Source organism: Pongo pygmaeus, chromosome 4 (assembly GCF_028885625.2).
Source record: "Pongo pygmaeus isolate AG05252 chromosome 4, NHGRI_mPonPyg2-v2.0_pri, whole genome shotgun sequence".
NCBI lineage: Eukaryota > Metazoa > Chordata > Mammalia > Primates > Hominidae > Pongo > Pongo pygmaeus.
The window spans coordinates 112362070-112389078 of NC_072377.2; the positions used below are offsets into that span (position 1 = coordinate 112362070).

The 27009-nt window shown below is 38.4% G+C and overlaps 1 protein-coding gene across 3 annotated transcripts in view; it reads right to left on the minus strand.

Moving 5' to 3' along the window:
• Window positions 1-27009, minus strand: part of FBXL17 (F-box and leucine rich repeat protein 17) — a 526839-nt gene that overhangs the window by 360262 nt on the left and 139568 nt on the right. For all 3 annotated transcript variants that reach the window (XM_063665111.1, XM_054487207.2, XM_063665112.1), the window contains one exon: window positions 8130-8237. In XM_063665111.1, the coding sequence (XP_063521181.1) occupies window positions 8130-8237 (108 nt within the window). The remainder of the gene's footprint in view (window positions 1-8129; window positions 8238-27009) is intronic.

Here is a 27009-nt window from a genome sequence, read left to right on the forward strand (position 1 = left end):
CAATCCTTTTCCATTGACCTACGTGTCTATCCTTACATCAGTACCATACTGTTTTGGTTCTTATAGCTCTGTAGTAGGTTTTAAAATTGGGACATATGAGTCCTCCAACACTGTTTTTCTTTTTTGAGATAGTTATGGCTCTTGAGTTGTCCTGCAATTCAATAATAATTTCAATATCAGATTTTCCATTAAAAAAAGCTGCTGAGATTTTTATAGCGATTCCATTGACTCTATAAAGTGCTTTGGGTAATACTGCCAACTTAACAATATTAAGCATTTTAAGATGAATAGTGGATGCCTTTTCATTATGTAGGTCTTCTTTAATTCCTTTCTGTAATGTTTTGTGGGTTTCAGTGTACAAGTCTTGATATCCTTGGTTAAATGTATTTATAAATGTTTTATTATTTTTGATAATAGTATAAATGAAAGGTTTTTATTTATTTCATTTGCAGATTATTCATTGCCAGCATATAAAAATATAACTTTTTAATGCTTCTTTTCAAACTCTTTTTAATTTTTTTAACTGACAAAATTTGTATGTATTTATGGTGTACAGCATGATGTTTTGATATAAGTATACATTGTGGAGTGACCAGATCAAGATAATTAATATATGCCTTACCTCATATACTGAAAGGAGTTAGTTAGCTTGCCTTAGGTAGATAACAAGGGAAGGGTCCCAGAGAGGCCCCTGCCTATGGGTCAGTGCCTCATCCCCACATAACATAAAAAGCAGCCAGAGAAAAAATTCAAGCGGCAGGTACCAATAAGGGAACTAGCACAGGGTGTTGTACCTAGAGACATGCCCATGGCTGCACAGGTAGAAAAACCTCCAGCTCATTTGGATAAAAACTTGCACAAACCTCCAGCTAACTCAGATAAGGGAACAAGGCCAGGCACAGAAATGCCTTTGTCCTTTGTATAGTCAGTGGGATCCCAGGAAAAGTTTCTTCTCCTTTTGTGGGCATGGGCACAGTGGGCTCTGGTGGGTTCCAGTGGGCACCCTACTTCCCTTTATTTGGACTGTAAGTCTGGCCTCTATAAATCATCACCTCAGCCCCTGATTGGTCTCAGGCCAAGCTGAGTCACGCATTCACCAAGACAGCCCACAGACTAAGCACATTCCTTCCCCTTCCCAGTCCATAAAAACCCTGGACCCCAGCCCTATAGTGGATACTCCCATTCCGGACCCCCTCTCTGCTGGCAGAGAGCTTTCTTCTTTTGCTTATTAAACTTTCGCTCTAACCTCACCTTTGTGTCCATGCTCCTTAATAGTCTTGGAGGTAGGACAAGAACTCCCAGCATTATCTCAGACAACAAAAGTTTGTTTCGATATTATATTGAAACATATATACTCTTGTCATCCTTTTAATACCTGTAGTATCTGTAGTTTTGTCAACCCTCTGAGCTGTAACACTGGTAACTTTTTTTTTTTGTTCAGTGTGACTAGAGATTTATCAATTTTATCTATCTTATCAAATCGCTAGTTTTTGGTTTCATTAATTTCCTCTCTTCTTTTTGCTTTCCATTTCAACATTGTTTCAATATTATATTATTTGTGGTCGACCACTTAAAATTTATTCTCTCAGCAATTTTCAAGTATACAATATAGTTACTTACTATAGTAAATATGTACTATATGTACTATGTATTATATGTACTACAGTCTATAGTCTATAGTCTATGATGTACTATAGATCTCTTGAGCTTACTCTTCCTGCCTAACTGAAATTTTGTACTCTTCAACCAGCGCCTCCTCAATCCCTTCCCTCCCTTCAGCATCTGGTAACCACCATTCTAATCTGATTCTATGAGTCTGACTTTGTTAGATTCCACATGTAAGAAGATCATGCAGTATTTGTCTTTCTGTGCCTGGCTTATTTTACTTAACATAATCTCCCTCCAGGTTTATCCATGTTGTTGCAAATGACAGAAATTTCCTTCTTTTTAAGGCTGAATAGTATTCGATTGTGTGTATATACCATATTTTCTTTTTTTTTTTTCTTTTTTTTTTTTTTGAGACAGAGTCTCACTCTGTCGCCTAGGCTGGAGTGCAGTGGCCACTGCAAGCTCCACCTCCTGGGTTCACAGCATTCTCCTGCCTCAGCCTCCCGAGCAGCTGGGACTATAGACGCCTGCTACCATGCCCATCTAATTTTTTTGTATTTTTTTAGTAGAGACAGGGTTTCACCACGTTAGCCAGGATGGTCTCACTCTCCTGACCTCGTGATCCGCTCGCCTCGACCTCCCAAAGTGCTGAGATTACAGGCGTGAGCCACCACGCCTGGCCTACATTTTCTTTATCCATTTATCCTTTAATGTACATTCCATATCAACTTTGGCTACTGTGAATAGTGCTGCAATGAAAGTAAGAGTGCAGACATCTCTTCAACATAATGATTTTATATCCTTTGGATATATACCCAGCAGTACTATTGCTGGCTCATATGGCAGTTCTATTTTTAATTTTTTTGAGTCACTTCCATACTGTGTTCTACAATGGCTATACTAATTTACATTTCTACCAACAATGTTCAAGAGCTCCCCTTTTCCTGCATCCTCACCAAAACTTGTTATCTTTCCCCTTTTTAATAATAGCCATTCTGACAAGTGTAAGGTGATATCTCATTGTGGTTTTAATTTGCATTTCTCTGATGATTAGTGACACTGAGCATTTTTTTTCATATACTTGCTGGCCACATGTATGTCTCTTTTTGAAAAATGTCTATTTGGGTACTTTGCCCAGTTTTCAATCAGGTTATTTGTTTTCTTACTATTGAGTCAAGTTCCTTATATATTTTGGATAGCAACTCCTTATCAGATATATGGTTCGGAAATACTTTCTTCCATTCCATAGGTTGTCTTTTCACTCTTGTTTCCTCTGCTATACAGATACAATGGATTTTTGTGTATTGATTTCCTAGCTTTGATTTATTTTGAGTGCCTAATCAACTTTGCTTTTCTGGGATAAACTCTCATTAGGTCATGACATAACTATCCTTTTAAAATACTGTTAGACATGATTTTCCAAACTTTTGTTTACAATTTTTGAATCTATATTCATGAAAGATAGTGATGTTCAATTTTCTTCACTTAGAGTGTCTTTATCAAGTTTTTTTAATGTGGGTAATAATAGTCTCTTTTCTAGAAGACTTGTGTTGAATTGGTATTATTTCTTTCTTAAATATTTGGCAAAATTCAACAGTGAAGGTATCTGGGATGGGAGTATTGGTGGAAAATTTTTAACTACAGATGCAATTTCTTTAAGAAATACAGGGGTATTCAAGTTATCTATTTCTTCTTAAATGAGCTTTGGTAGTTAGTGTCTTTCAAATAAATTTTCCATTTCATCTAAATTGTTGAATTGATAGGCCTAAAGATGTTCACTGACTGGATGTGGTGGCTCACGCTTGTAATCTCAGCACTTTGAGAGGCAGACATGGGTGGATCACCTGAGGTCAGGAGTTCGAAACCAGCCTGGCTAACATGGTGAAACCCTGTCTCTATTAAAAATACAAAAAATTAGCCAGGTGTGGTGGCGGGTGCCTGTAGTCCCAGATATTTGGGAGGCTGAGGCAGGAGAATTGCTTGAACCCGAGAGGTGGAGGTTGCAGTGAGCCAAGATCCCATTACACTCCAGCCTGGGCAACAAGATTGAAACTCTATCTCAAAAATTAAAATTAAAAAAAAAAAGATGTTCATAATATACCCTTGTTATCCTTTTAATGCCTGTAGTATCTGTAGTTTTCTCAACCCTCTGAGCTATAACATTGGCAACTTTTTTTTTTGATCAGTGTGACTAGAGATTTATCAATTTTATCTATCTTATCAAATCACTAGCTTTTGGTTTCATTAATTTCCTCTCTTCTTTTTGCTTTCCATTTCATTGATTTCCTCTTTGATCTTTACTATTTCCTTTTTTTTTTTTTTTGCTTACTTTGGATTTAATTTGCTCTTCTTTCTCAAATTTCATAAAATGGAAGTTGAAGTCATGATTTGAAATCTTTCTTTTTTCTCATATTGGTATTTGTTTCATTATTTTTATCTAAGTAGTACTTCAGTAGCATCACACTATATCTGATACACTGTGTTTTCATTTTCATTCATTTCAAAATGCTTTCTAATTTCTCTTTTGATTTTATCTTTACTCATGGGTTATTTAGGATTGAATGCATAAGGAGGGTCATCCACAAATCCCTGGGATTCTTCTATGCAGTTCTCTCCACTCCAGCATTCAGTCCTCTGAAATCTGACTGTTTTGGTCTCCCTGGCCTTTCTGTTCTGTTTTGTCAACTCAGACAGTCTGCTGTGTGTTACCTGAGTTACTCGCCACGTCCCCACCCCCACCCCGCCCCCGCCGTGCTGCAGTCTGGAAACTCTTTCAATGCACTACACTGAGACAATCACAGAGCTCCTCCTGCCTGTTTCCCATATCATAGGGATCATTATCCTTGGTTGCCTGATATCCAGTGTCTTAAAAACCATTGTTTCCTATATTTTGTTTTTTTAAAGTTGTTTCAGAAAAGAGTAAATTTGGCCCCTGTTACGTCACCTAAGCTGGAAGAAGTCCAGTTTCGTTTTGCTTATATCATTATAAACCCATTTTTATATATTTTATTTCTTTTAATTCATTGCAGAATCTTCCTTTTCAATGCTCAAAATATCCCAGCCTAAGTCAGTAGGAGCCATTTCACGTTGGCTTTTGGGTCCTTCGACATGTTCCTTCTAGTCTCTTCAGTGGCAAATGGCATGCAGGTCCCACAGTGTAAACACTGAAGGTAACTATATATTTGCATTTGCTGAACTTGTTTTTAAAAATGGGAGAGAGAGCAAGATATACAGATTTTATATTTATATAACAGGTACACTACAATGAAAAGAACACACTTGTGTTAGAGTAGACCCAATTCTGCCACATACAAGTAACTAATACTCTTAACTGTTAAATCTAGACCTCAAAAATTCTTATCTTTGCTTCCTAAATATAGACCTCTAAGTTTCCAAACAGTCCCATAAATCTGACTTTATCTTATCAACCTGTGTGCATTCAGTCTGGTTATTCTGGACTCTCATTTACACAGTCATAGCAGCTTAGAAAGGCTTCTTATCCCAATATTGCTTGATATTAGCAGAATCTAAGTAATAATGGCATGTCATCAGTAAATATTACAAAGTAAACGGGAATCCAGTCAAGCCTGAGAAAATCAAAATAAAATTAAATCAAAGAGACCACAAGAGGATATCAATGTCCTTCCATCTATTCCCAATCCTCTGTTTTCTTGCCCTTGATTTAAAAATCAAGATGTCCCAAATCCCCAATTTTCCCTTCTAATCTACTAAATTAGACTTGATATTTCTTAGTTTCCTTGAGAGCCCCTAACAGTCCCTTCTAGGCCAATAATTTCTAAATTCATAGATTCTTCAGGGTGCAAGAAATTGCAGATCTGAAGACAGATCATCTAATACAGGCACATAATTTCAAGACAGGAAACTAAGGTACAGAGATTTTATGCTCCTTGCCTCTCTTAGCAAACTTAGAAAGCCAGGGATTTAGTGACATCATGTGTTAAAAAGATTTTCTAAATCATGTAAAAACATATTTAGGCTGATAACTCTCAACACTCTATATCTCACATCTTCTTGATTATTTATTATGTACTATGATGATAAGGAAAACACAACTTTTTAAGGGGTGTTATATGATTACAAACATTTTTGTGAATGTCTTAGTAACCAGTATGAAAACACTGCCAGAATGCAAATATCATAAAATAAAAAGCATTAATTTTATTAAAAACTGAGTCTACCCTTGGTTTTCAAGAGATAAACCAATTAAAATAGCTTTGCAGAACCGATGCATGTATAAAATGTCCTCTTTTGCCTTTACTTGAATCCAGAAAACTAAGCAACATTCAATGCTTAGTTGTACACACCAGTTTTCTCATCAAAGAAAAGGCTCTGTTGAAGAAAAAAGATGTTCCTCAAAACTTTGTGGACTAACTGTAATATGAGTCCAATGGATTCTGGTTGTTGACAGACCAAACCAGCAATCCTTGCCTAAAATCTTCAGAAGAACCATTTCAGCAAATTGAGCTTTCCAATGCAGACATTTGCTGTAGCTGTGTTTTATCACAGAGAATAATTGTGATCTTTTAAGTACCAGTGTACCATAATTTTTGGCCATCTCAAAATGCTCAGGGAAGCACTTACCGATCTAATAAGTCTTGTTTTGTCTTTAATGAGTACAATTTCAAGTAATCATAAAAAGCCCACATATGGCCATCACAACACTTGTTGTGCACAATCTGTTCAACCAAAGGCATTTTTACTCTACACCATAAACAGCATTAGATGTGACTAGAAAAACATTCATCTACCAAGATGTTCAGGCCAAGGTTATAGGAAATGAATTAAAAATTATGGTTACATATGGTCTTGGTTACACTAAGATGTTCTGATAGAGCAATAATTGAGAATAACAGGCCTATCCTCTCCTCTAGCTTTAGGCACTGATCCTCACAATAAAATTAAGGCTAATCAGTCCTTTAAGACATAGTACAACCACAGGCTCTCTTTCAGATACACTAGACTAGAATAGTGATTTGATTTCTTAAAATCAAACTTTGTACTAATTTTCTAGCAATTTAGATACTATGGCATCTTTTTTTTTTTTTTTTTTTTGAGACGGAGTCTCATCTGTCGCCCAGGCTGGAGTGCAGTGGCGCAATCTCGGCTCACTGCAACCTCCGCCTCCCAGGTTTAAGCAATTCTCCCATCTCAGCCTCCCAAGTAGCTGGGATTACAGCCACCACACCACCACGCCCAGCTAATTTTTGTCTTTTAGTAGAGATGGAGTTTCACCACATTGGCCAGGCTGATCTCAGACTCCTGGCCTCAAGTGATCCACCTGCCTCGACCTCCCAAAGTGCTGGGATTACAGGGGTGATCCTTTGTGCCTGGCCCACTTCTGTTTTAATATTAATAGCTAACATTTACTTAACATTTACTGTGGTCTCTATTCTGAATCAAGTACCTTATATATATTACCTTATTTAATACCCTAAAAAATAATTTTCCCACTTAGCTAAGTGATAGACCCAATAATCCAATCTGAGGTTATAATGGCGCCCAGGGTCCTATTCACTGTGTGATCCTACCATAGTCCTAGGTAACTCATAAACATTTGCTCTTTTCCTAGGGAGTAAAGAAAGACATTATTTCCCATTAAACTGTAAGCTCAAAGAGATCTGAAGACATCAAACCGAAAGAGACCTGGGATCTTACCTGGTTTTTTTCATCATTGTGTTGCCAATACAGCAACTTTCTAATAGTTGTGAAATGAAGGAAGGTTGAAGGAAAAGGTTGCTCAGCTATAATAAGTCGGAAAAGGCAAGAATCACATTCATTTTCCTAAGTACTATAGGATAGAATTGAAATTTATACAGTAACAAATTTCAGATAACACATAGGTAAATTTTATAGTAGCCAGTTTTTCCATTACACAAATGTAAGAATTGGCTTTTAATTATTTTAAAGCTCTGGAAAGCAGTGGAGATGACACATCACAGTAGAGATGACACATCGCAGTAGAGATGACACATCAGTGAGAGATTACTAAAGAACTGGCAGTTTGATCATTTCTAAAAATATGAAATTTCATATAATTGTTATATTATTGAACTCTCTGAGCCACAATGTAAATTTTTGTCATAAATTCACCTCTCTTTTCACCTTACATATTCAGCTTGATAATATGCACTGACCATATTCACTTTTTAAAGCCAAATACTCATAGGATCTAGTGATATATGAGCACTTAAAATTCAATCAAAATATCTTCTAAGCACAATACATTAACATTTAAATGATTCTTTTCATATATATTTCTTTGATATATATTTCATAGCCATTAGCAATGAAAAAGCAAAAAGCTTCTTGTTTAAATGAGTATTCCATTTCGGAAAGGATAAGTTTGGTATTGCTTTCTTCAACTCATTTTAACTTTTATCAAACACTAGTAGACTTCTATAATGGTCTGACTGTCCCTTATTCAAGTAAATTAAACAATTTAGGGCTCATCACCTGTATGATACTCAAAAATACCAAGGAAAAGCATCCATAGTACCTACCTTAGTTAGGTGAATGACTCCTTTAGAAGTGACTGAACAACCCATGAAGCCTACATATTGAAGCTCAGGACAGTGTTCAGCAAATGCTTTCACTGACTGATCTGTCACCTAGGGAAAAGACATGGATGAAGTTATTCAAGGTAATAGTCCAGTGAACTCAAGGATTTGGCTCCTGAAAATCCTCTCAGCCCCACCTTGCATCATTACTATTTCCTGCCCTGTTAGATCATTTGAATCAGCATACAAACATGCTATAATATTCCTGTATTTTTAAAAGTCGTCTCTTGACCCTACATCCACTTCTTACCATCCCATGTTTTTATACTTCTTCAGAGATGTTGACACTGGCTACCTCCAATTCTTTACCTTCTCCCCTCCCTCTGTGTGTATATATATACGTATATGTATATGTATATATATACACACACATACACACACACACACACACACACACATATGGTTGGTTTGTTTTGGGGTTTTTTGTTTCATTTTGTTTTGACAGAGACTCACTGTGTTGCCCAGGATGGAGTGCAGTGGCACAATCTCAACTCACTGCAACCTCCGCCTCCCAGGTTCAACTGATTCTCCTGCCTCAGCCTCCCAAGTAGCTGGGACTACAGGCATGTATCACCAGGCCCAGCTAGTTTTTTTGGGGTTTTTTGTTGTTGTTGTTTTGTTTTGTTTTATATTTTTAGTGGAGACGGGGTTTCACCATGTTGGCCAGGCTGGTCTCAAACTGCTGACCTTAAGTGATCCAGCCTCCTTGGCCTCCCAAAGTGCTGGGATTACAGGGGTAAGCAATCACACCCAACCAATATATATTTTTTTATTGACATTTAATTCACATACCATAAAATTCACCCTTTCAAAGAGTACAGTTCAGTATATTCGCAAGGTTATGCACCATTACCGATATCTAATTCCAGAACATGTTCACCACCCCCCAAAGACCCCATGCCCATTAACGGTCATTCCCCTATTTCCCACTACCTCCAAGCCTGGCAATCTGGATTTTCCTATTCTGAACACTTTATATAAAAAGAACTACACAATTTGTGACCATTTATGACTGGCTTCTTTCACTTAGCATAATGTTTTCAAGGTTCATCCATGTTGTAATATGTGTTGGAATTTCCTTACTTTTCAAGGCTGAAAAATATTCCATTGTATGGATATACTACATTTTTACGGGTTGAATTATGTCTCCTTAAGATTCATATTTTGAAATCTTAACCCTCACTACCTCAGAATGTGATCTTATTTGGAAATGGGGCAGCTATTTCCAATAGTGAAGTAAATAGTTAATTTAGGATGAAGTTGTACTGGAGTGGAGTGGGCTCCCAATTCAACATAACTGGTGGAGCAGAGACGCACACACAGGGAGAATGCCATGTGAAGACTGGAGTTATGCTGCACAAGCCAAGGCACACCAGATTGCCAAAAAGAGTGCCAGAAGTTAGGCGAGAGGCCTGGAACAGATCCTTTCCTAGCACTTTAGAAGAAACATGGCCCTGCCAACACTTTGATCTTGGACTTCCAGGCTCTAGAACTGTGACACCATAAATTTCTATTGTTTAAGCTACTCAGTTTGTGGTACTTTGTTCTAACAGCCCTAGCAAGCTAATACACACATTTTCCACTCTCTCTTGATCTCATAGTAATCAAGTTTTTGTCCCTCTCATTCATTGTCACCATCCTATCAATTAAATGGTCAATCTCAATTATCCCAGCATTTCAGCAGCATCTGACACAACTGATGATTCTTCCGGAAACAAGTAATTCATTTCCTTCTTGTATCAACTATCATGGCTTTCCTCCTTCCTTACTGTTGGCTCTTGGTCACTTGGTTGAGTCTACCTCATCTCAGTCCTCAGCTCATTTCTCTTTTCTGTCTTACTTCATTCCTTAGGTAATCAAAACTAATTGCATGGCTCCTTAATAACTCTCCTAGTCCCTCTCCGTATCTCACCACACTTTGATTTTCTTCATAACACTTATCACTACTGATCACATTACACACTTACTCACATATTAGTTTGTCAGTCTTCCCCTCTCAAAATAACTCTTCCCTCCCTCTCCCCTAGAATAACCAACCATTCTGATTTGCCTCGGACAGTTTCAGTCTTAGCACTGAAAAGTCCTATGACCCAGAAAACCACTTAGTTCCCCATCGGCACCTAGAATAATCTCTGGCACTTAGTAGAAAATATTGAAATAAATAAATGAATTTTTTTCCTTCTTTCCATGTACTCCATCATACCTTTTACTTCTACTTTATTTTATTTTTAGACAAGGGATATATTTGTATCATTTTAATATATGATTTTTTAAAATATCATTGTACTAGTGGCTTTATTTTCTGATATAGTTCATGTGTCTTATGAAGTCTTTTTTTAAAGAAGTGGGAGGAGGCACATTTTTACACCAGTGACTCAACTTTGATCTGTACCATAGTTAATTTTCTATATCAACTTGACTATGACATGGGGTGCCCAAATATTTGGTTAAACATTATTCTGGGTATTCCTGTGAGAAAGTTTCTGAATGATATTAACAGCTCAATCAGTAGACTGAGTGAAGCAGGTTGCCTTCTTCAATGGAGAGAAACTTCATCTAGTCTGTCAAAGGCCTGAATAGAACAAAAAGTCAGTGTAAGGGAGAATTGGTGCTCTCTCTGCCTGACTATCTTCCAAGTAGGAGATCAGTCTTCTCCTGCCTTTGATTCAGACTTGCACTGGAACTTTCACCATTGGCTCTCCCAGTTCTCAGGTCTTTAAACTTGGACTAGAATTTACACCATTAGTTTTTGTACTTCTCAGGCCTTCAGACTTGGACTGAGACTATACCCCTGGCTCTCCTGGGACTCTAGATTGCCAAATGGAGATCTTGGAACTTCTCAGTCTCCATAATCATGTAAGCCAATTCCTTACAACAATCTCTAGAAAGATATACAGACAGACATACAGACAATCTCCTAATGGTTCTTTTTCTGTGGAGAACCATGACTAATACCTTGAGTATTACAATCTCAAGTTTTATTATATTAAAAACTCAGAGCTGAAAGGAGTGGGGCCCAAGGAACTGTATTTTCAACAAGCCCCCAAGTGACTCTTAAGCATGTGAAAACTTGAGGCCCCCAGTGCTTCAAAGAAGTTACACTGACAGTGTTTTGTATTTCTAAGCAGCCCTGCTTTAAATGTATGGCAGAATAAAATTCCTTTTTGGTCTCCCCCACCTCCAGAAAATTTCCATTTACAAAATTATCTTATTGTAATTGTGCTTAAATTTTCTTCATGGTTTCCCAAAGATGTAGCTTATAAAAGAAAGTCCAAATATTCTCTATCATATGCTTAATTTCAGATTCAATTTCTTCACAGTCAAGATGAAATCGACAAATTTAACATCTTTGTTAGTTTTTCAAACAATAGCAACTTACATCTCTTTGGCATTAGCTTTAGCATGGGTGACTCTTTTTGTATCTTCCTTATCTATGCTGAACAGATATTGGAAAAAAGAAGTATGTGAGTAGCATTAATGCTAAAACAATCATAAGAACATTTTCCTAAAATAATGAAACCAACAGCATCTATGGTACATGTGATAAAAGATTAATTCTCCCCTCAAAAGTAATGTATGCTTAAGCATATTAAGACTAAGGGTGCCATTGATAAATTTAAAATAGGCTTTCCTGACACTTAGCATTTTAAAGGCATTATGTTAACAAAGAATTTTTAAGGCACTAAAATTGCTGCAAGCTTCAATGAAACTCAATCACTATTAAAAACAAAAAGGGGTAACAGAGGTTAAGCACATGGTCAGTTGGTTAAACACCCTGCTCAATTTCAGTCTAACATTAAGTTTTTTCTATATCCATCTTCGAGGAGAGGAGAGGAACTCAGATGAGGATTAAGGACACAAGAAAACTCAGGTCCAAGAGGCCAGAGCATTCAGAGAGAAAAAGTGGGGTTTAAAAATGTGCTTCTTGGGTCTTTCTCTTTCAGCTCAAGCAATCAGAATAAGATAGCTCAGAGGAGCCTCTAACATCAACAGAGCCCTGGAAAGCAAGACAAGAGTGTGTCATGAGGATACAGAAATACTCTTAGTAGGCTTGGGTATGTTTTAGGAGACTAATAAAAGGGTCTTGAAGATTTGGGTGGCATCCAGCTCCACTCCCCAAGGATAGAAGATCAGTTAGGGATTTGTGGCAGAAGGTCTGGAAGAAACAGACTATAGACTACAGGATGCAGGTACTGGGACCCTGGAGTCTCACTTCTAGCTTCTCTGGGACCCTGGAGTCTCACTGTCTAGCTTCAAATCCCAACTGGACCACTTACTAGCTGTGTGATTTTGAACAAGTCATTTCTCCTCTCTATACGCTTTGTTCATTCTATAATATGGAGAAAATTACAGTACCTACCCCACAGGGTAAAATGTGAGGGTAAAATAAGATAATGCATGTAAAATGTTTTGAACAATGCATGGCACATTGTAATTGTTCAACAGATTTTAGCTATTATCATAATCACTCCAGGTTCCCCTTTCTTCTGTATTCCGATTCTTAGCCAGGACTAAAGGGTTGAAATGTGTAAGAGAATATTCAAAAAGAGTGTATTTAAAGCATTATAGTTTCTTCTCCTGGTTATCACAAGAGATCCTGATCATAATTTGGGGGTTTTCAGTTATAACCTAAACTATGGGATGGCTGTAAGGGAGACATAGGTGAAAGTTTGTTACTGACTCCCTATGGTAGAAAGAATGCCATTTTGTCAAGGCTCCTAACCAAGTTGCACACAAGAATCACCAAAGAAGATTTCTAATTTAATTTGTTGGGTACAGCTCTGCATCAATTTTATTTTAAAAGCTCCCCAGGAGATTCTAATAAACAAATTCTAATGCCTTCCATTCAAAGTGTAGTTCTCATGCCAGCAGCACTGACATCACTTTGGAGCTTGTTAAAAATGCAAAATCTGTAGATTGCTTTTAGCAGTATGGTCATTTTCACAATATTAATTCTACTCATCTATGAGCATGGGATGTGCTTCCATTTAATTCCCATTAAAATACCACCATCATTCTTCACAAAACTAGAAAAAACAATCCTAAAATTCATATGCAACCAAAAAAAGAGCACGCATAGCCAAAGCAAGACTAAGCAAAAAACAAAAACAAAAACAAAAAACAAATCTGGGGGCATCACATTACAAGTTCAAACTATACTGTAAGGCCACAGTCACCAAAACAGCATGGTACTGGTATAAAAATAGGCACATAGACCAATGGAACAGAATAGAGAACCCAGAAATAAACTCAAATACTTACAGCCAACTGATCTTAGACAAAGCCAACAAAAACATAAAGTGAGAAAAGGACACTCTATTCAACAAATGGTGCTGGGATAATTGGCAAGCCACTTGTAGGAGAATGAAACCGGATCCTCATCTCTCACCTTATACAAAAATCAAATCAAGATGGATCAAGGACTTAAATCTAAGACCTGAAACTATAAAAATTCTAGAAGATAACATCAGAAAAACCCTTCTAGACACTGGCTTAGGCAAAGACTTCATGACCAAGAACCCAAAAGCAAATGCAACAAAAACAAAGATAAATAGGTGGGGCTTAATTAAACTAAAGAGCTTCTGCACAGCAAAAGGAAGAGTCAGCAGAATAAACAGACAACCCAAACAGTGGGAGAAAATCTTCACAATCTATGCATCTGACAAAGGACTAATATCCAGAATCTAGAAGCAACTCAAATCAACAAGAAAAAAACAAACAATCCCATCAAAAAGTGGGCTAAGGTCATGAATAGACAATTCTCAAAAGAAGATATTCAAATGGCCAACGAATACATGAAAAAAATGCTCAAACATCACTAATGATCAGGGAAATGTAAATCAAAACCACAATGCGATACCACCTTAGTCCTGCAAGAATGACCACAATAAAAAAATCAAAAAGTAATAGATGTTGGCATAGATGTGGTTAAAAGGGAACACTTCTACACTGCTGGTAGGAATGTAAACTAGTAAAACCACTATGGAAAACAGTGTGGAGATTCCTTAAAGAAATAAAAGCAGAATTACCATTTGATCCAGCAATCCTACTACTGGGTATCTACCCAGAGGAAAAGAAGTCATTATATGAAAAAGATACTTGCACAAGCATGTTTATGGTAACACAATTCACAACTGAAAAAAATAAGAAACCAGCCCAAATGCCTATCAGTCAATGAGGGGATAAAGACATTGTGATATATATACACAACAGAATATTTCTCAGCCATAAAAATGAATGAATTAATGGCATTCACAGCAACCTGGATGGGACTGGAGACTATTATTCTAAGTGAAGTAACTCAGGAATGGAAAACCAAACATCATATGTTCTCACTCATAAGTGGGAGCTAAGCTATGAGGATGCAAAGGCATAAGAACGATACAATGGACTTTGGAGACTCAGAGGAAAGGGCGGGAGGGGGGTAAGGGATAAAATACTACATATTGGGTTCAGTGTGTACTGCTCGGGTGATGGGTGCACCACAATCTCACAAATCATCACTGAAGAACTCACTCATATAACTAAATACCACCTGTTCCCCAGAAACCTATGGAAATAAATTTTTTTAAAAAAAGCAAAATCTAAAGGCATAAGAATGATAGAATGGACTTTGGGGACTTTGGGGGAAGGGTGGAAGGGGGCAAGGGATAAAAGACTACAAACAGGGTGCAGTGTATACTGCTCGGGTGATGGGTGCACCAAAATCTCACAAATCACTATTAACGAACTTACAAATGTAACCAAATACCACCTGTACCCCAATAACTTACGGAAATTTTTTTTTAAAAAAAGCAAAATAGTAGGCCCTGGCACAGACCTATTAAATCTTAATCAGCATTTCAGGAAAATCCTAGGGTGATTCTTACACACCTTAAAGTTTGAGAAATACTGCTCAAATGATAAAGAACTATGTCATCTTCTTGGGGTGAGATGAAGCAAAAACTAAATGGCTATGCCATAATCCAAGCACTATGCATAATTTTTAAACAGCTTTATTGAGGTACAACTTATATGCCATAAAATCCATCCATTTTGAATATAATTCATCAAGTTTTAATAAGTTTATACAGTTATATAATCATCACAATCCAGTTTTGAACACTTCCATCACACCACCCAAAAAATTCCCTCTATATTCTATGCTCATATACAGTTAATCACAGCTCTCACCCACAGGCAACTACTGATCTGCTTCCTATCTCTATACTTTTACCTTTTCTAGAAACTTCATATAAATAGAATTGTGTCATAAGTAGTCTTTTGTCTCTAGCTTCTTTCACGAATGTAATGTTTTTGAGGTTTATCCATGTTAGTCTACGTATCAGGAGTTGTGGAAGTGGCACCACTCACCATTACCCGTAGTGATCCACTAGCAAAATGTGTGCTTCCTGTTCCCACAACATTACATTCTGCTGGCCTAGAGGTCTTAGTTCCAGAGGGAACACTGCCACCAGGAGACACAACAATGATTCCGTTAAACAGCAAGTTAAAATTGCCACCTGCTCATCTTGAGCTCCTCCTACCTTTAAGTCAACAGGCTAAGAAGGGAGTTACAGTGTTGGCTGGGGTGACTGACAGGACTATCAAGATGAAATCAGTCTACTACTCCATAAAGGAGATAGGAACACAGGAGATCCATACAGGATACAGGAATGCATGGAGTACAGGAGATCCATTAGGGCTTCTTTTAGTATTCCCCATGCCCTGTGATTAAGGTCGATGGGAAACTACAACAGCCCAATCCAGGCAGGACTACAAACGGTCCAGACTCCACAGGGATGAAGGTTTGAGTCACCCTACCAGGAAAAAAACTATGACCTGCTGAGGTGCTTGCTGAAGGCAAAGGAATACAGAATGGATAGCAGAAGGTAGTCATCAGTACCAGCTGCGACCACGTGACCAGCGACAGAAACAAGGACTGTAACTGTCATGAGTATTTCCTCCTTCTTTTGTTAAAAACATGTTTGTGAATGTATACATTTGTGCTAAGAAAATATCTTCATTTTATTTCCTTTTCCTTCATCATGTGACATAAGATTTATTGACTTCACATAAGCATTTAAGGATTGTTAACTTTATGTAATGGTATTTCGGTTGGGGATTGGTGCATTTCCAGTTGTACAAAGGATAGTTGCATTACCTTAGGCGTAATTATGACCTTATTATTGTCTTTATTTGAAGATTATGTATGATCTCAGGAGATGTGTATGGATTCAAGTTGGCAAGGGGTGGACTTGTGATGATTAATACTGTCAACTTGATTGAATTGATGGATACAAAGTATTGATCCTGGGTGTGTCTGTGAGGGTGTTGCCAAAGGAGATTAACATTTGAGTCAGTGGGCTGGGGAAGGCAGACCCACCCTTACTCTGGTGGGCACCATCTAATCAGCGGCCAGTGAGAAAAACATGAAGAGGCAAGACGGGCCTAGCGTCCCAGCATACATCTTTCTCCCGTGCTGGATGCTACCTGCCCTCAAACATTGGACTCCAAGTTCTTCAGTTTTGAGACTCAGACTGGCTCTCCTTGCTCCTCAGCTTGCAGACAGCCTATTGTGGGACCTTGTGATTGTGTAAGTTAATACTGAATAAACTCTCACATATATATATATATACTATATATATATGTGTCCCCTAGAGGGACCCCTGACTAACACAACAGTTTATTCATTTTATTAATGAGTAGAATTCCACTGTATGGATATACTACATCTTGTGTATCTATTCACCAGTTGATAAATATTTGAACTGTTTCCAATTTGGGGCTTTGACAAATAATGCTGCTGTGATCATTCACACACAAGTATTGTATGGACATATATTTTCATTTCTCTTGAGTAAATATCTAGGAGTAGAACTGGTGAGTCACACAAATGTATGTTTAATTTTTCACCAATTTTTAAAATTGGGTCATTTGTCTTATTAAGTTGCAGGTGTTCTTTATATATTCTGAATAAACACCCTTATCAGATATTTGTTTCACAATTGTTTTCTTGCACTCTGTGCCTTATCTTTAATTTTCTTAATGGTGTTCTTAGCTCTGACATTTAGGTCTATGATGTTCTCAGAGTTCATCTTTGTTTATGGTGTGAAATAAAGGTAAAGGTTCATCTTTTGCATACGTATACCAATTTTGCCAGCACCATTTGTTGAAAAGACGATACACTATAGAGGAATTTTAAAGCTCCTGCCTGGAACACCTTGAAGAATCACACATACTCACAGGCTATGGGAAAACCAGGCAATAGGTAAGAATTAGTATGCAGAGGAAATGTGACTCAGGATTTGGAATGAAGCATCAGAAAATTAGGGAAGAATGAGATCAGCTTGCAAAGCACATTTTGATCTTTCAGTCAGTCAATGCTGTGATAGAGACAAAGAGAAAGATAACCCTCAGATTCAACATGATTCACATGGCAGAGGTAAAGAACGATCTTCTCCTTAAGCTGGCATTCTAAAAGCCAAGCTACACTTTTATAACTGCATGAAATGGATGTAGACACGTTTAGTGTTACACCAGGAAAAGCATTGGTGATAAGGAATGTCTGTTGTACTAGAGTCAAAAGGACCATTAAAAGCCTGCATAATATCAACACACATCAAGATCCCAGTAAAGCTTCAGTTTAGAAATCTTAAGCTGCTAAACCTAAGGCAAATGAAAACCAGAGACCCAGGGTGCAAAAGGGAAAAGGAGGAGAATGTTGGTTCTCATAAGCTCTTGAGGGTTGCACCCAATCAGAAATCTTTTGAGGGTGGATTCCTGTGAGATCAAATGTAGGGACAAAAGAAAAGCCCCTGCAGGAGGTGGAAATAATAGGCTTAGAAAAATGCAGAGTTGGGGGACAACAGTAATAGCAACTGTGGCAGAAATGGCCATATATAACTAAGAAACTCTTGGCTAGAAGAAGGATAAAGAGAAGACAGGCAATACAGGGTCACCAATTTTGCTTGGAGAGTTACTGTTTATAAACGTGAGTTGGGACTGTGGATTACTCTGCCTATGAACTTGGAGATTCAGTCTCTAGATGGCTCACACTCAGCCGAGGTTTGGGGTACTAGTTGCCACAGGGTTGAAGAGAGAATAGACAATAAAAATAGCTACATTTACTAAGGCCTTAACGTGTGCCCAGCTAAGTCCTCTCTATCCATCATCTGAGAGCCTCATAATAGTATTGAGAGGCATAATTATCCCCACTTAATAGATTGACTTCCTCTTCCAAATCGAACCACTAGCAGGTGGCAAAACTGGGTTTTAAACATTGGCCTTTTAGGCTTTAAAACCTATGCTTTGTATGTTATACCAATTAGGATATGATTCCTTTCATGGAACTAATCTCACTCAAACGCAAGAGCAAATCCAAGGCCTTCCTTTAACCTCCAGAGAAGTAGAGTGGCAGATATCAAGGCACAATGGGTCTACTTTCTAGGGAATTTTCTGAGAGACGTGTTACCACTTGATTACTGTTTTCATCTCCTGCAGATAGAATCGGTGTGGTACTGATGCTATGATAGTCTTGTATATCCTGAGAACTGCTCCAAAAGATGGAAGCATAGTAGAGAGTTAGGGGAATCTAATTCAGAGGTGTTGAAGAAGCTGCATTAGTGGTAGTAAATTATAAAACCATAGAAGTAGTAACTGGAATCCAAGGAAGCAGTTTTATCTAGAAAGGATTAAAATTAACAAAGAAAAAAAAGTAAGGACAGGGAAAGCTTTTCTATAAATTTCAAGATTCTAAATAAAGAGATGCAATGTAGTCTTATTTTAAGACTTGAAGTTTTCTTGGACTATAGGAAGACAGATCTATCTTTATCAGAATAAGATTGATCCAATGAAAGAATTTTGTAATCTGTGCTGAAAGATATTTTGGGAATAATTGCTAGCATATCTGGGATGAAAAGGAATTTGGTGTACTAATTCTAAAAAGGTGGAATGAATCTTTGGACATTTTAATACTGCCAGCATTATAATCTGTGTAATTCTACATGCATGTACCAAACAATATAACAGTATTTCTTGACCTTAATTAGAAACTAAAAAATTTTCCTAGACTTCACCCCAGACTACTAATTCAGAGCCTGAAAATATATACTTCTAATCCTTCTCTTAATGGTTCTTATGGAATCGATCCAGAAAGTCTCATGACTAAATCTCGTAACAATGGCTAACTGCACCCATCGTTATACTAGTACTGTATAGATGGCCTGGAATATACACTGTGGTTATCTCTTTGCCCATTTCTACTGCCCCCACCATGGCCAAAGATATGTCATTCTTTTCTGGGATATTTGGAATAACCTATACAGTGGACCTCCTTCTGCCATTCTTGATGCCACCAATCTATTTTCCACTCATCAAGTCAGAGTGATCTTTCAAGAAGCACAAATCATCAGATTATGTCAGTCTGCTATTCAAAATCCTCCAGTGGTATTCTTAAAATAAAATCCAAACTCCTTTTATAACCTATAAGGCCCTGCATGATCTGATTCTATCTCATCTAATTCATTTCACCCCACTATCCCCTCTCCTTGATCACTTTGTGATGATCTCTCCATTTATCCTGTTCACTACTCTAGCCCTAGAGTTTGGTACAGTGTCCCACATACAACAGAAGCTCCAAAAATTAAAATGAATGAATGATCTTTTTGATGCATGCCAATGGCTTGCTGGTTCAATACTGAAGAAATATATTTTTTGATGCAAAGAAAAACAGAACTATTGATTTTATTGGTTCCATGTGGCACACACAAGTAGTGGCTAAGAATTAGATAAATAGCTTCACAAAGCCAAGGAGAGAATTTTCAAAAAAATCAATAACAATACTTTGATTCTTCAATATGTCTGAAGTGAACTGAAAAACCAATGTGGGATTAGTGGCACATGCCTGTAGTCCCAGCTACTTGGGATGCTGAGGCAGTAGAATCACTTGAGCCCAGAGGTCAAGGCTGCAGTGAGCTTGGACCATACTGCCGCACTCCAGCCTGGGTGACAGAGTGAGACCCTGTCTCTTAAAAAAAAAAACAAACAAACAGGCCAGGCCAGGGTGGCTCATGCCTGTAATCCCAGCACTTTGGAAGGCCAAGGCGGGAGGATCATTTGAGGTCAGGAGTTCGAAACCAACCTGGCCAACATGACGAAACCCTGTCTCTACTAAAAATACAAAAAATTAGCCGGGTGTGGTGGCAGGCGCCTGTAATCCCAGCTACTCGGGAGGCTGAGGCAGGAGAATCACTTGAGCCTGGGAAGTGGAGGTTGCAGTGAGCAGAGATCACACCATTGCCCTCCAGCCTGGGTGACAGAGCAAGACTCTGTCTAAAAACAACAACAACAACAAAACCACAAAACAAAAACAAACAAAAACAAAAAGCAAACAAACAAATACCAATGACAATGTGGAAGAATTACCAGGGGTGAACAACCAATCTCACTTGAGACCTCAAGACCAATTCAAGACCTTCTTTCCACCCTCAATGAAAAAGAGCAAAACAGAGACCCACAGCATAGCAAGGTTAATTTCTGGGTCATTTTCCAGGAGAAATACCAATCGTTGATTAATTTTTTCATCTCTTGCAGGCCAAGTGGTCAGTGGGCCCATAGGGTACCCTCATCTTCTGAATGCAAAAGAAAGCCAGCATAAAGTAATCTCCTTAGACTAGGCTCTGCCCTGACTAAGTTTATACAAGAAGGGGAAATTATTTCCATCTGTTCCAGTGAGATTTACCAGTCTAAAACAGTCATATAGATTCGGGGTAGGAGTCTGTGGGATAGTTTGGTTGTCTGACTATCCTCTCTGCCACGTAGTGGGTGGTAAGAAAAGAGCAACGGTGGGCATTGGGACAGGTTACTGGTTTAGGGAAGCATAAGAGAATATACTCCAATCCTGAACAGCTACCCTAGTCCACTGAGTCAACATTATCTTTGAAATAATAAAGTCACATTTATAGTGTGTCTAATGAAGGGTTTATTTCACTTAGGTATACTCAGACTCCTAAATCCCTTTAATTCAACAAATATACAAGTACCTACTATATGCACAACACTTCATGTTAAGTGCTGATGCTGTATGAAGATGAGGTACAGTCTCTGCCTCCAAGAGCAGAGGTAATAGGTTGGGATGTGAACACTCCTAGCTCCCACAACTACCAGTGAGATCTCTGGGAATATTGTAATCTGTAGATTGCATCCCAGTTCAGTTCAGTTCAGTTTCCCAAGGACTTCTGACTAGATCCAAAAGCAAGTTTGAAGAGAGAACAAGATTATGGGAGACCAAACACCAGCAGAATGGTTGTGACTTTATACTGAAGGAGTCTATTTTATTAGCAATAGAGAGACATATAAGCTTAATGGACTTTAATATCCCCTTGAGTTCCAACAGATTGCAGGTCCATGACTGATGGAGTCATTCATTACGGGCTTTCAGGGCAGGGTAATAAAGAGAAAGTTGCACTTCAAAGTCCAGCAGATATACACAAGACCAACTAAAGGGATATTTCAGCCTCAAGGAGGCTGGCCAGGAGGCTATGGATGCAACAAGCCCCATGTACCCAGAAGATGATAGCATATCACACCCCAGGGCACCTTAGTTAGGCCTAGTCACATGCCAAAGTCAGTAAACATCCATATGTGATGCTCTACAGAGTATATAAAGTACTGTGATGACAGAAATACCAAATGAAAAAAATTTATTTAAATTCACAAAAAATACAAATTATACTTATTAGAAGCCTTAAAAATGGAATGCAAGAAAATTTTTCCATTTGTTTACTCAACTCTTCAAAATCCATGTGAAAATTATCTTTTATCTTTACCCTCCTTTGCTTTTACGTATTTACATCTTTTACAGGGTACAGTATGTATACCTACTATTAATGCACCAGGAAGCCTTCTTATTTGAAACAGTAATACACAAACAGAGAACACATTGGCACTTGTCACATAACAGCTAAATATGGTGACAGAATACTTGGTATGGATTCACTTTATAAATCATTTCAATAAGACTCATCACTGTGCTCTTCATTTAATGAAAACTTCATATCTAGCAAATTTTTAAAAGAAATCTAAAAGCAGATTATTTAAAGTACTTTTCTTTTAAACCACAGTCAAGACAACAATATTTACTGAGTTCATGCTATGTGCTAAGTACCTTGCTATATACAATGATTAAGAAAGACAGGCTACCCTCTTGGAGCTTACAATCCAGTAAGAAGGGCACATGTTAAACATCCATTTCAAGTGTGATCACTATATTAAAATGGTCATTTGCATTAGTCAATGAACTGTGACTTTTTTATTTTTATTTACTTATTTTGGGGGAACAAGGTCTCATTCTGTCACCCAGGCTGAAGTGCAGTGGTGCAATCACAGCTCACTGCAGCCTTCACTTCCCAGGCTCTGGTAATCCTCCCACCTCAGCCTTTCCAGTAGCTTGGACCACAGGCATGCACCAGCATGCCAGGCTAATATTCTTTTTTTTGTATTTTGTGTAGAGACAGGGTTTCACCACGTTGCCCAGGCTGGTTCTGAACTCCTAAGCTCAAGCAATCCAGCTGCCTCAGCCTCCCAGTTTTCAGATTACAGGTGTGAGCCACTGCACCCAGCTGAACTGTTACTTTTTATATCTGCCATAATTCCATGCGTGGTTAATGTGGAAAGCAGCCAAATACATGAATAAAAATTACAGTAAATTAGTACAAAATATTTTTCTCAAATATTTTAAGCTGTAATTATATGACTGATATCATTTCAGTAGAGAGCTATAACAAATATTACTTTTTAAATAAATAAATACTGCTTTTAGAAATCATGAGAAAACAAAATTTAAGAACTTATATGTACTAATATAACTTTGACATTGTTTTTTTTAGAGACAGTGTCACACACTGTCACCCAGGCTACAGTACAGTAGCGCAATCATACCTCACTGTAGGAGGCAGAGCAAGATGGCTGAGTAGAACCTGCCTCCAATTATCCTCCCTGCGGGAACACCAAACTGAACAACCATCCACATAAAAAAGCACCTTTTTAAGAATCAAAACTCAGGTGAGCGATCACAGTAACTGGTTTTAACTTCATATCATTGAAAGAGGCACTAAAGACAGCTGAAAAGGCATTCTTGAATTGCCAACACCACCCCTCCGCCATCCGCTGGCAACAGCCACAAGGCACAGGGAGAGAATCTGTGTGCTTTGGGAAGGGACAGTGCCATGACTCTGTGACCTTGCATCGGAACTCCGTGCTTCCCTGTCATAGCAGAAAGCAACACCAGGCAGAACTATGCTGGTGCCTATGGAGCAAGCATTTATACCAGCCCTAGCCAGAGGGGAATTCTCATCCCAGCAGTCAAAACCTGAGTTTTGGCAAGCCTCCCACTGTAGGCTGAAGTGCTCTGGGGTTCTAAATAAACTTGAAAGGCAGTCTATGCCACGAAGACTGCAATTCCTAAGCAAGTCCTGTGGTGGGCTCACAGCCAGTGAACCTGAAGGGCACATGACTCAGGCAGACACCACCTGGCGGGAGGCGGGGGCACCAAGGGAGTGCTTGTACCACCCCTTCCTCACCCCTAGGCAGCACAGCTTGCAGCTCCAGGAGAGACTCCTTCCTTCTGCTTGAAGAGAGGGAAGAGTAAAGAGGACTTCGTCTTGCAATTCGAGTACCAGCTCAGCCCCAGTGAGGTAGAGCAGCAGGCAGAGTCCTGAGGCCCGTATTCCAGGACCTAGATCCTGGATGACATTTCTAGATACACCCTCAGCAAGAAAAGAACCTGCCATCTTGAAGGGAAAGACCTCGGCCTGGAAGGATTCATCATCTGCTGACTAAAAAGAGCCCTTGGGGCCTGAATAATCAGAAGCAGTACCCAGGCACTACTTGCCATGGGCCTTGAGTGAGACTTAAATGCTGGCTTCACGTGTGTCTCAGAGCATTCCTAGCTGTTGTGGCTATAGGGAAAAAAACTCCTTCTACTTGAGAAAAGAAGACATTAAAGAGGACTTTATCTTGCAGCTTAGGTACCAGCTAGGCCACAGTTGGGTAGAGCAACAAGTGGTCTATTGGCATCCCTGATTCCAGGCATTAGCTCTTGGATGGCATTTCTATAACTACCCTGAGCCAGAGAAAAGCCAACTGCCCTGAAGGTGAGTCCTAGGCCTGGCAGCACTCATGACAAGCTGACTGAAGAGCTCTTGGTCCTTGAATGAACATCAGTGGTAGCCAGGCAGTACTCCCTTTGGGCCTGTGGTAGTGGTGGCCATGAGAAGAGATTCCTCTCCTTATGGAAAGGGGTAGGAAGAGTGGGAAAAACTATCTTGTGGCTTGGGTACCAGCTCAACCACAGTAGAATAGAACATCAAGTAGATTCCTAAGGTTTCTGATTCCAGTCCCTAGATACCAGATGTCATGTCTGGACGTGCCCAGGACCATGGGGAACTTGCCACCCTGAAGGGAAGGATACAAGCCTGGATGGCTTGACCACCCACTGATTGTGGAGTACTAGGGCCTTGACTGAACACAGGCAGTAGCCAGACAGTGATTATACTGCAGCCACTGGGCAAGACCCAGTGCTATTCTGGTTCAGGTCTGACCCAGCACAGTCCCAATGGTGGTGGTCACAGGGTGCTTGTGTCACCCCTCCCCCAGCTCCAGGTAGCTCAGTGCAGAGAGAGAGAGAAAGACAGAGAGAGAGAGAGAGAGAGAGAGAGAGACTGATTCCATTTGTTTGGGAGAAAGTTAAGAGTCTCTGCCTGATAATTCACAGAATTCTTCCAGATCTTATCCAAGACCACCAAGACGGTACACCTCTATGCAAGAACCACGGCATTACTGGAAAGCCTTCCCAAGAAGGATGGGTATGAACAAGCCCAAACTGCAAAGACTATAACAAATACCTCTTTAATGCCTAGACACCAATGAACATTCACAAGCATCCAAAAGTCCATCCTGGAAAACATGACATTACCAAACAAATTAAATAAGGCACCAGTGATCAATCCTTGAGAGACAGAGATACGTGACCTTTCAAAGAGAATTCAAAATAGCTGTTCTGAGGAAACTCAATGAAATTCAAGATAACACAGAGAAGGAATTCAGAATTTTATCAGGTAAGTTTAAAAAAGAGACTAAAATAAATTTTTTTAAATCGAGCAGAAATTCTGGAGCTGAAAAATGCAATTGGCATACTGAAGAATGCATCTGAGTCTCTTAACAGAATTGATCAAGCAGAGAATCAGTGAGCTTAAAGACAGGCTATTTGAAAATACATAGGGGAGACAAAGGAACAAAGAATAAAAAAGAATAAAGAATGCCTACAAGATCTAGAAAATAGCCTCAAAAGGGCAAATCTAAGAGTTATTGCCTTTAAAAGGAAGTAGAGAGAGTGAGCAGTCGAAAGTTTATTCAAAGGGATAACAGAATTTCTCAAACCTAGAGAAAGATAACAATATTCAAGCACAAAAAGATTATAGAACACCAAGCAGATTTAACCCAAAGAAGACTACCTTAATGAACAAGGCATTTAATAATCAAATTCACAATGGTCAAAGATAAAGAAAGGCTCCTAAAAGCCGCAAGAGAAAAAAAAACAAAAAACAAATAACATACAATGGAGCTCCAATACGTCTGTAGCAGACTTTTCAGTGGAAACCTTATGGGCCAGGAGAGAGTGGCATGACATATTTAAAGTACTGAAGGAAAAAACTTTTATCCTAGAATAGTATATCTAACCAAAAATATCCTTTGAACATGAAGGAGGAATAAAGACTTTCCCAGACCGACAAAAGCTGAGGGATTTCATCAACACTAGATCTGTCCCACAAGAAATGCTAAAGGGAGTTTATAAATCTGAAGGAGAAGGATGTTAATGAGCAAGAATACATCATCTGAAGGTACAAAACTCACTTGTAATGGTAAGTACGTACAAAAACACAGAATATTATAATACTGTAATTGTGGTGTGTAAACTACTAGTATCTTGAGTAGAAAGACTAAAAGATGAACTGATCAAAAATAATAACTACAACAACTTTTCAAGATATAAATAGTACAATAAGAGAGAAATAGCTCATTGTAACCTGGAAATCCTAGACTCCAGCAATCCTCCTGCCTCAGCCTCCCAAGCAGCTAGGACTAAAGGCAGGTGCCACCATGCCTGGCTAGTTTGTTGCTGTCGTTGTTGTTGTTGTAGGGATGAGTTTTTGATATGTTGCCCAGGTTGGTGTCAAAGTCCTAATCTCAAGCAACCCTCCCACCTCAGCCTCCAAAAGTGCCTGGATTATAGGTGTAAGCCACTGTGCCTGGCCTATAACTCTGACTTTAAATTAGTCCTATGTAATTATTTCATCAAGCAAACTAGAAGTACAAAGCAGTGAAATATTTTAGCTTTTAATTATGAAAAATTTCAAAAACAAAAAATGAAAGTTGACAAAAATAGTAAAATAAACCTCCATTTAACAATCTTTTAGCTTCAACAATTACGAATTCATGGCTCACCTTGTTTCACGGTCAGCTTCATCTACTTCCAAAACATATTTAAGTATTTCAATATCTCTATAAAAGATAAGTCTCTTTAAAAATCATAACCATAATACCATTATTATATCTAAAAAAATTCAGCAAAAATGTTCATGTGAAACTTATGAAAAAGGAACTAAGAATAGTTTTATGTAGCTAATAATACACTGAATGATTTTTAGATCTCATTAAAATTTTACCACAACTTTATAAAAACTGACCCTTTGTCAACAAGGGCATTGGAATTCATAGCTAATCATTTTCTAACTATTTAAAACTCTATCAGTATCCAATGAGAATCTGATAATTCGATTGTTTA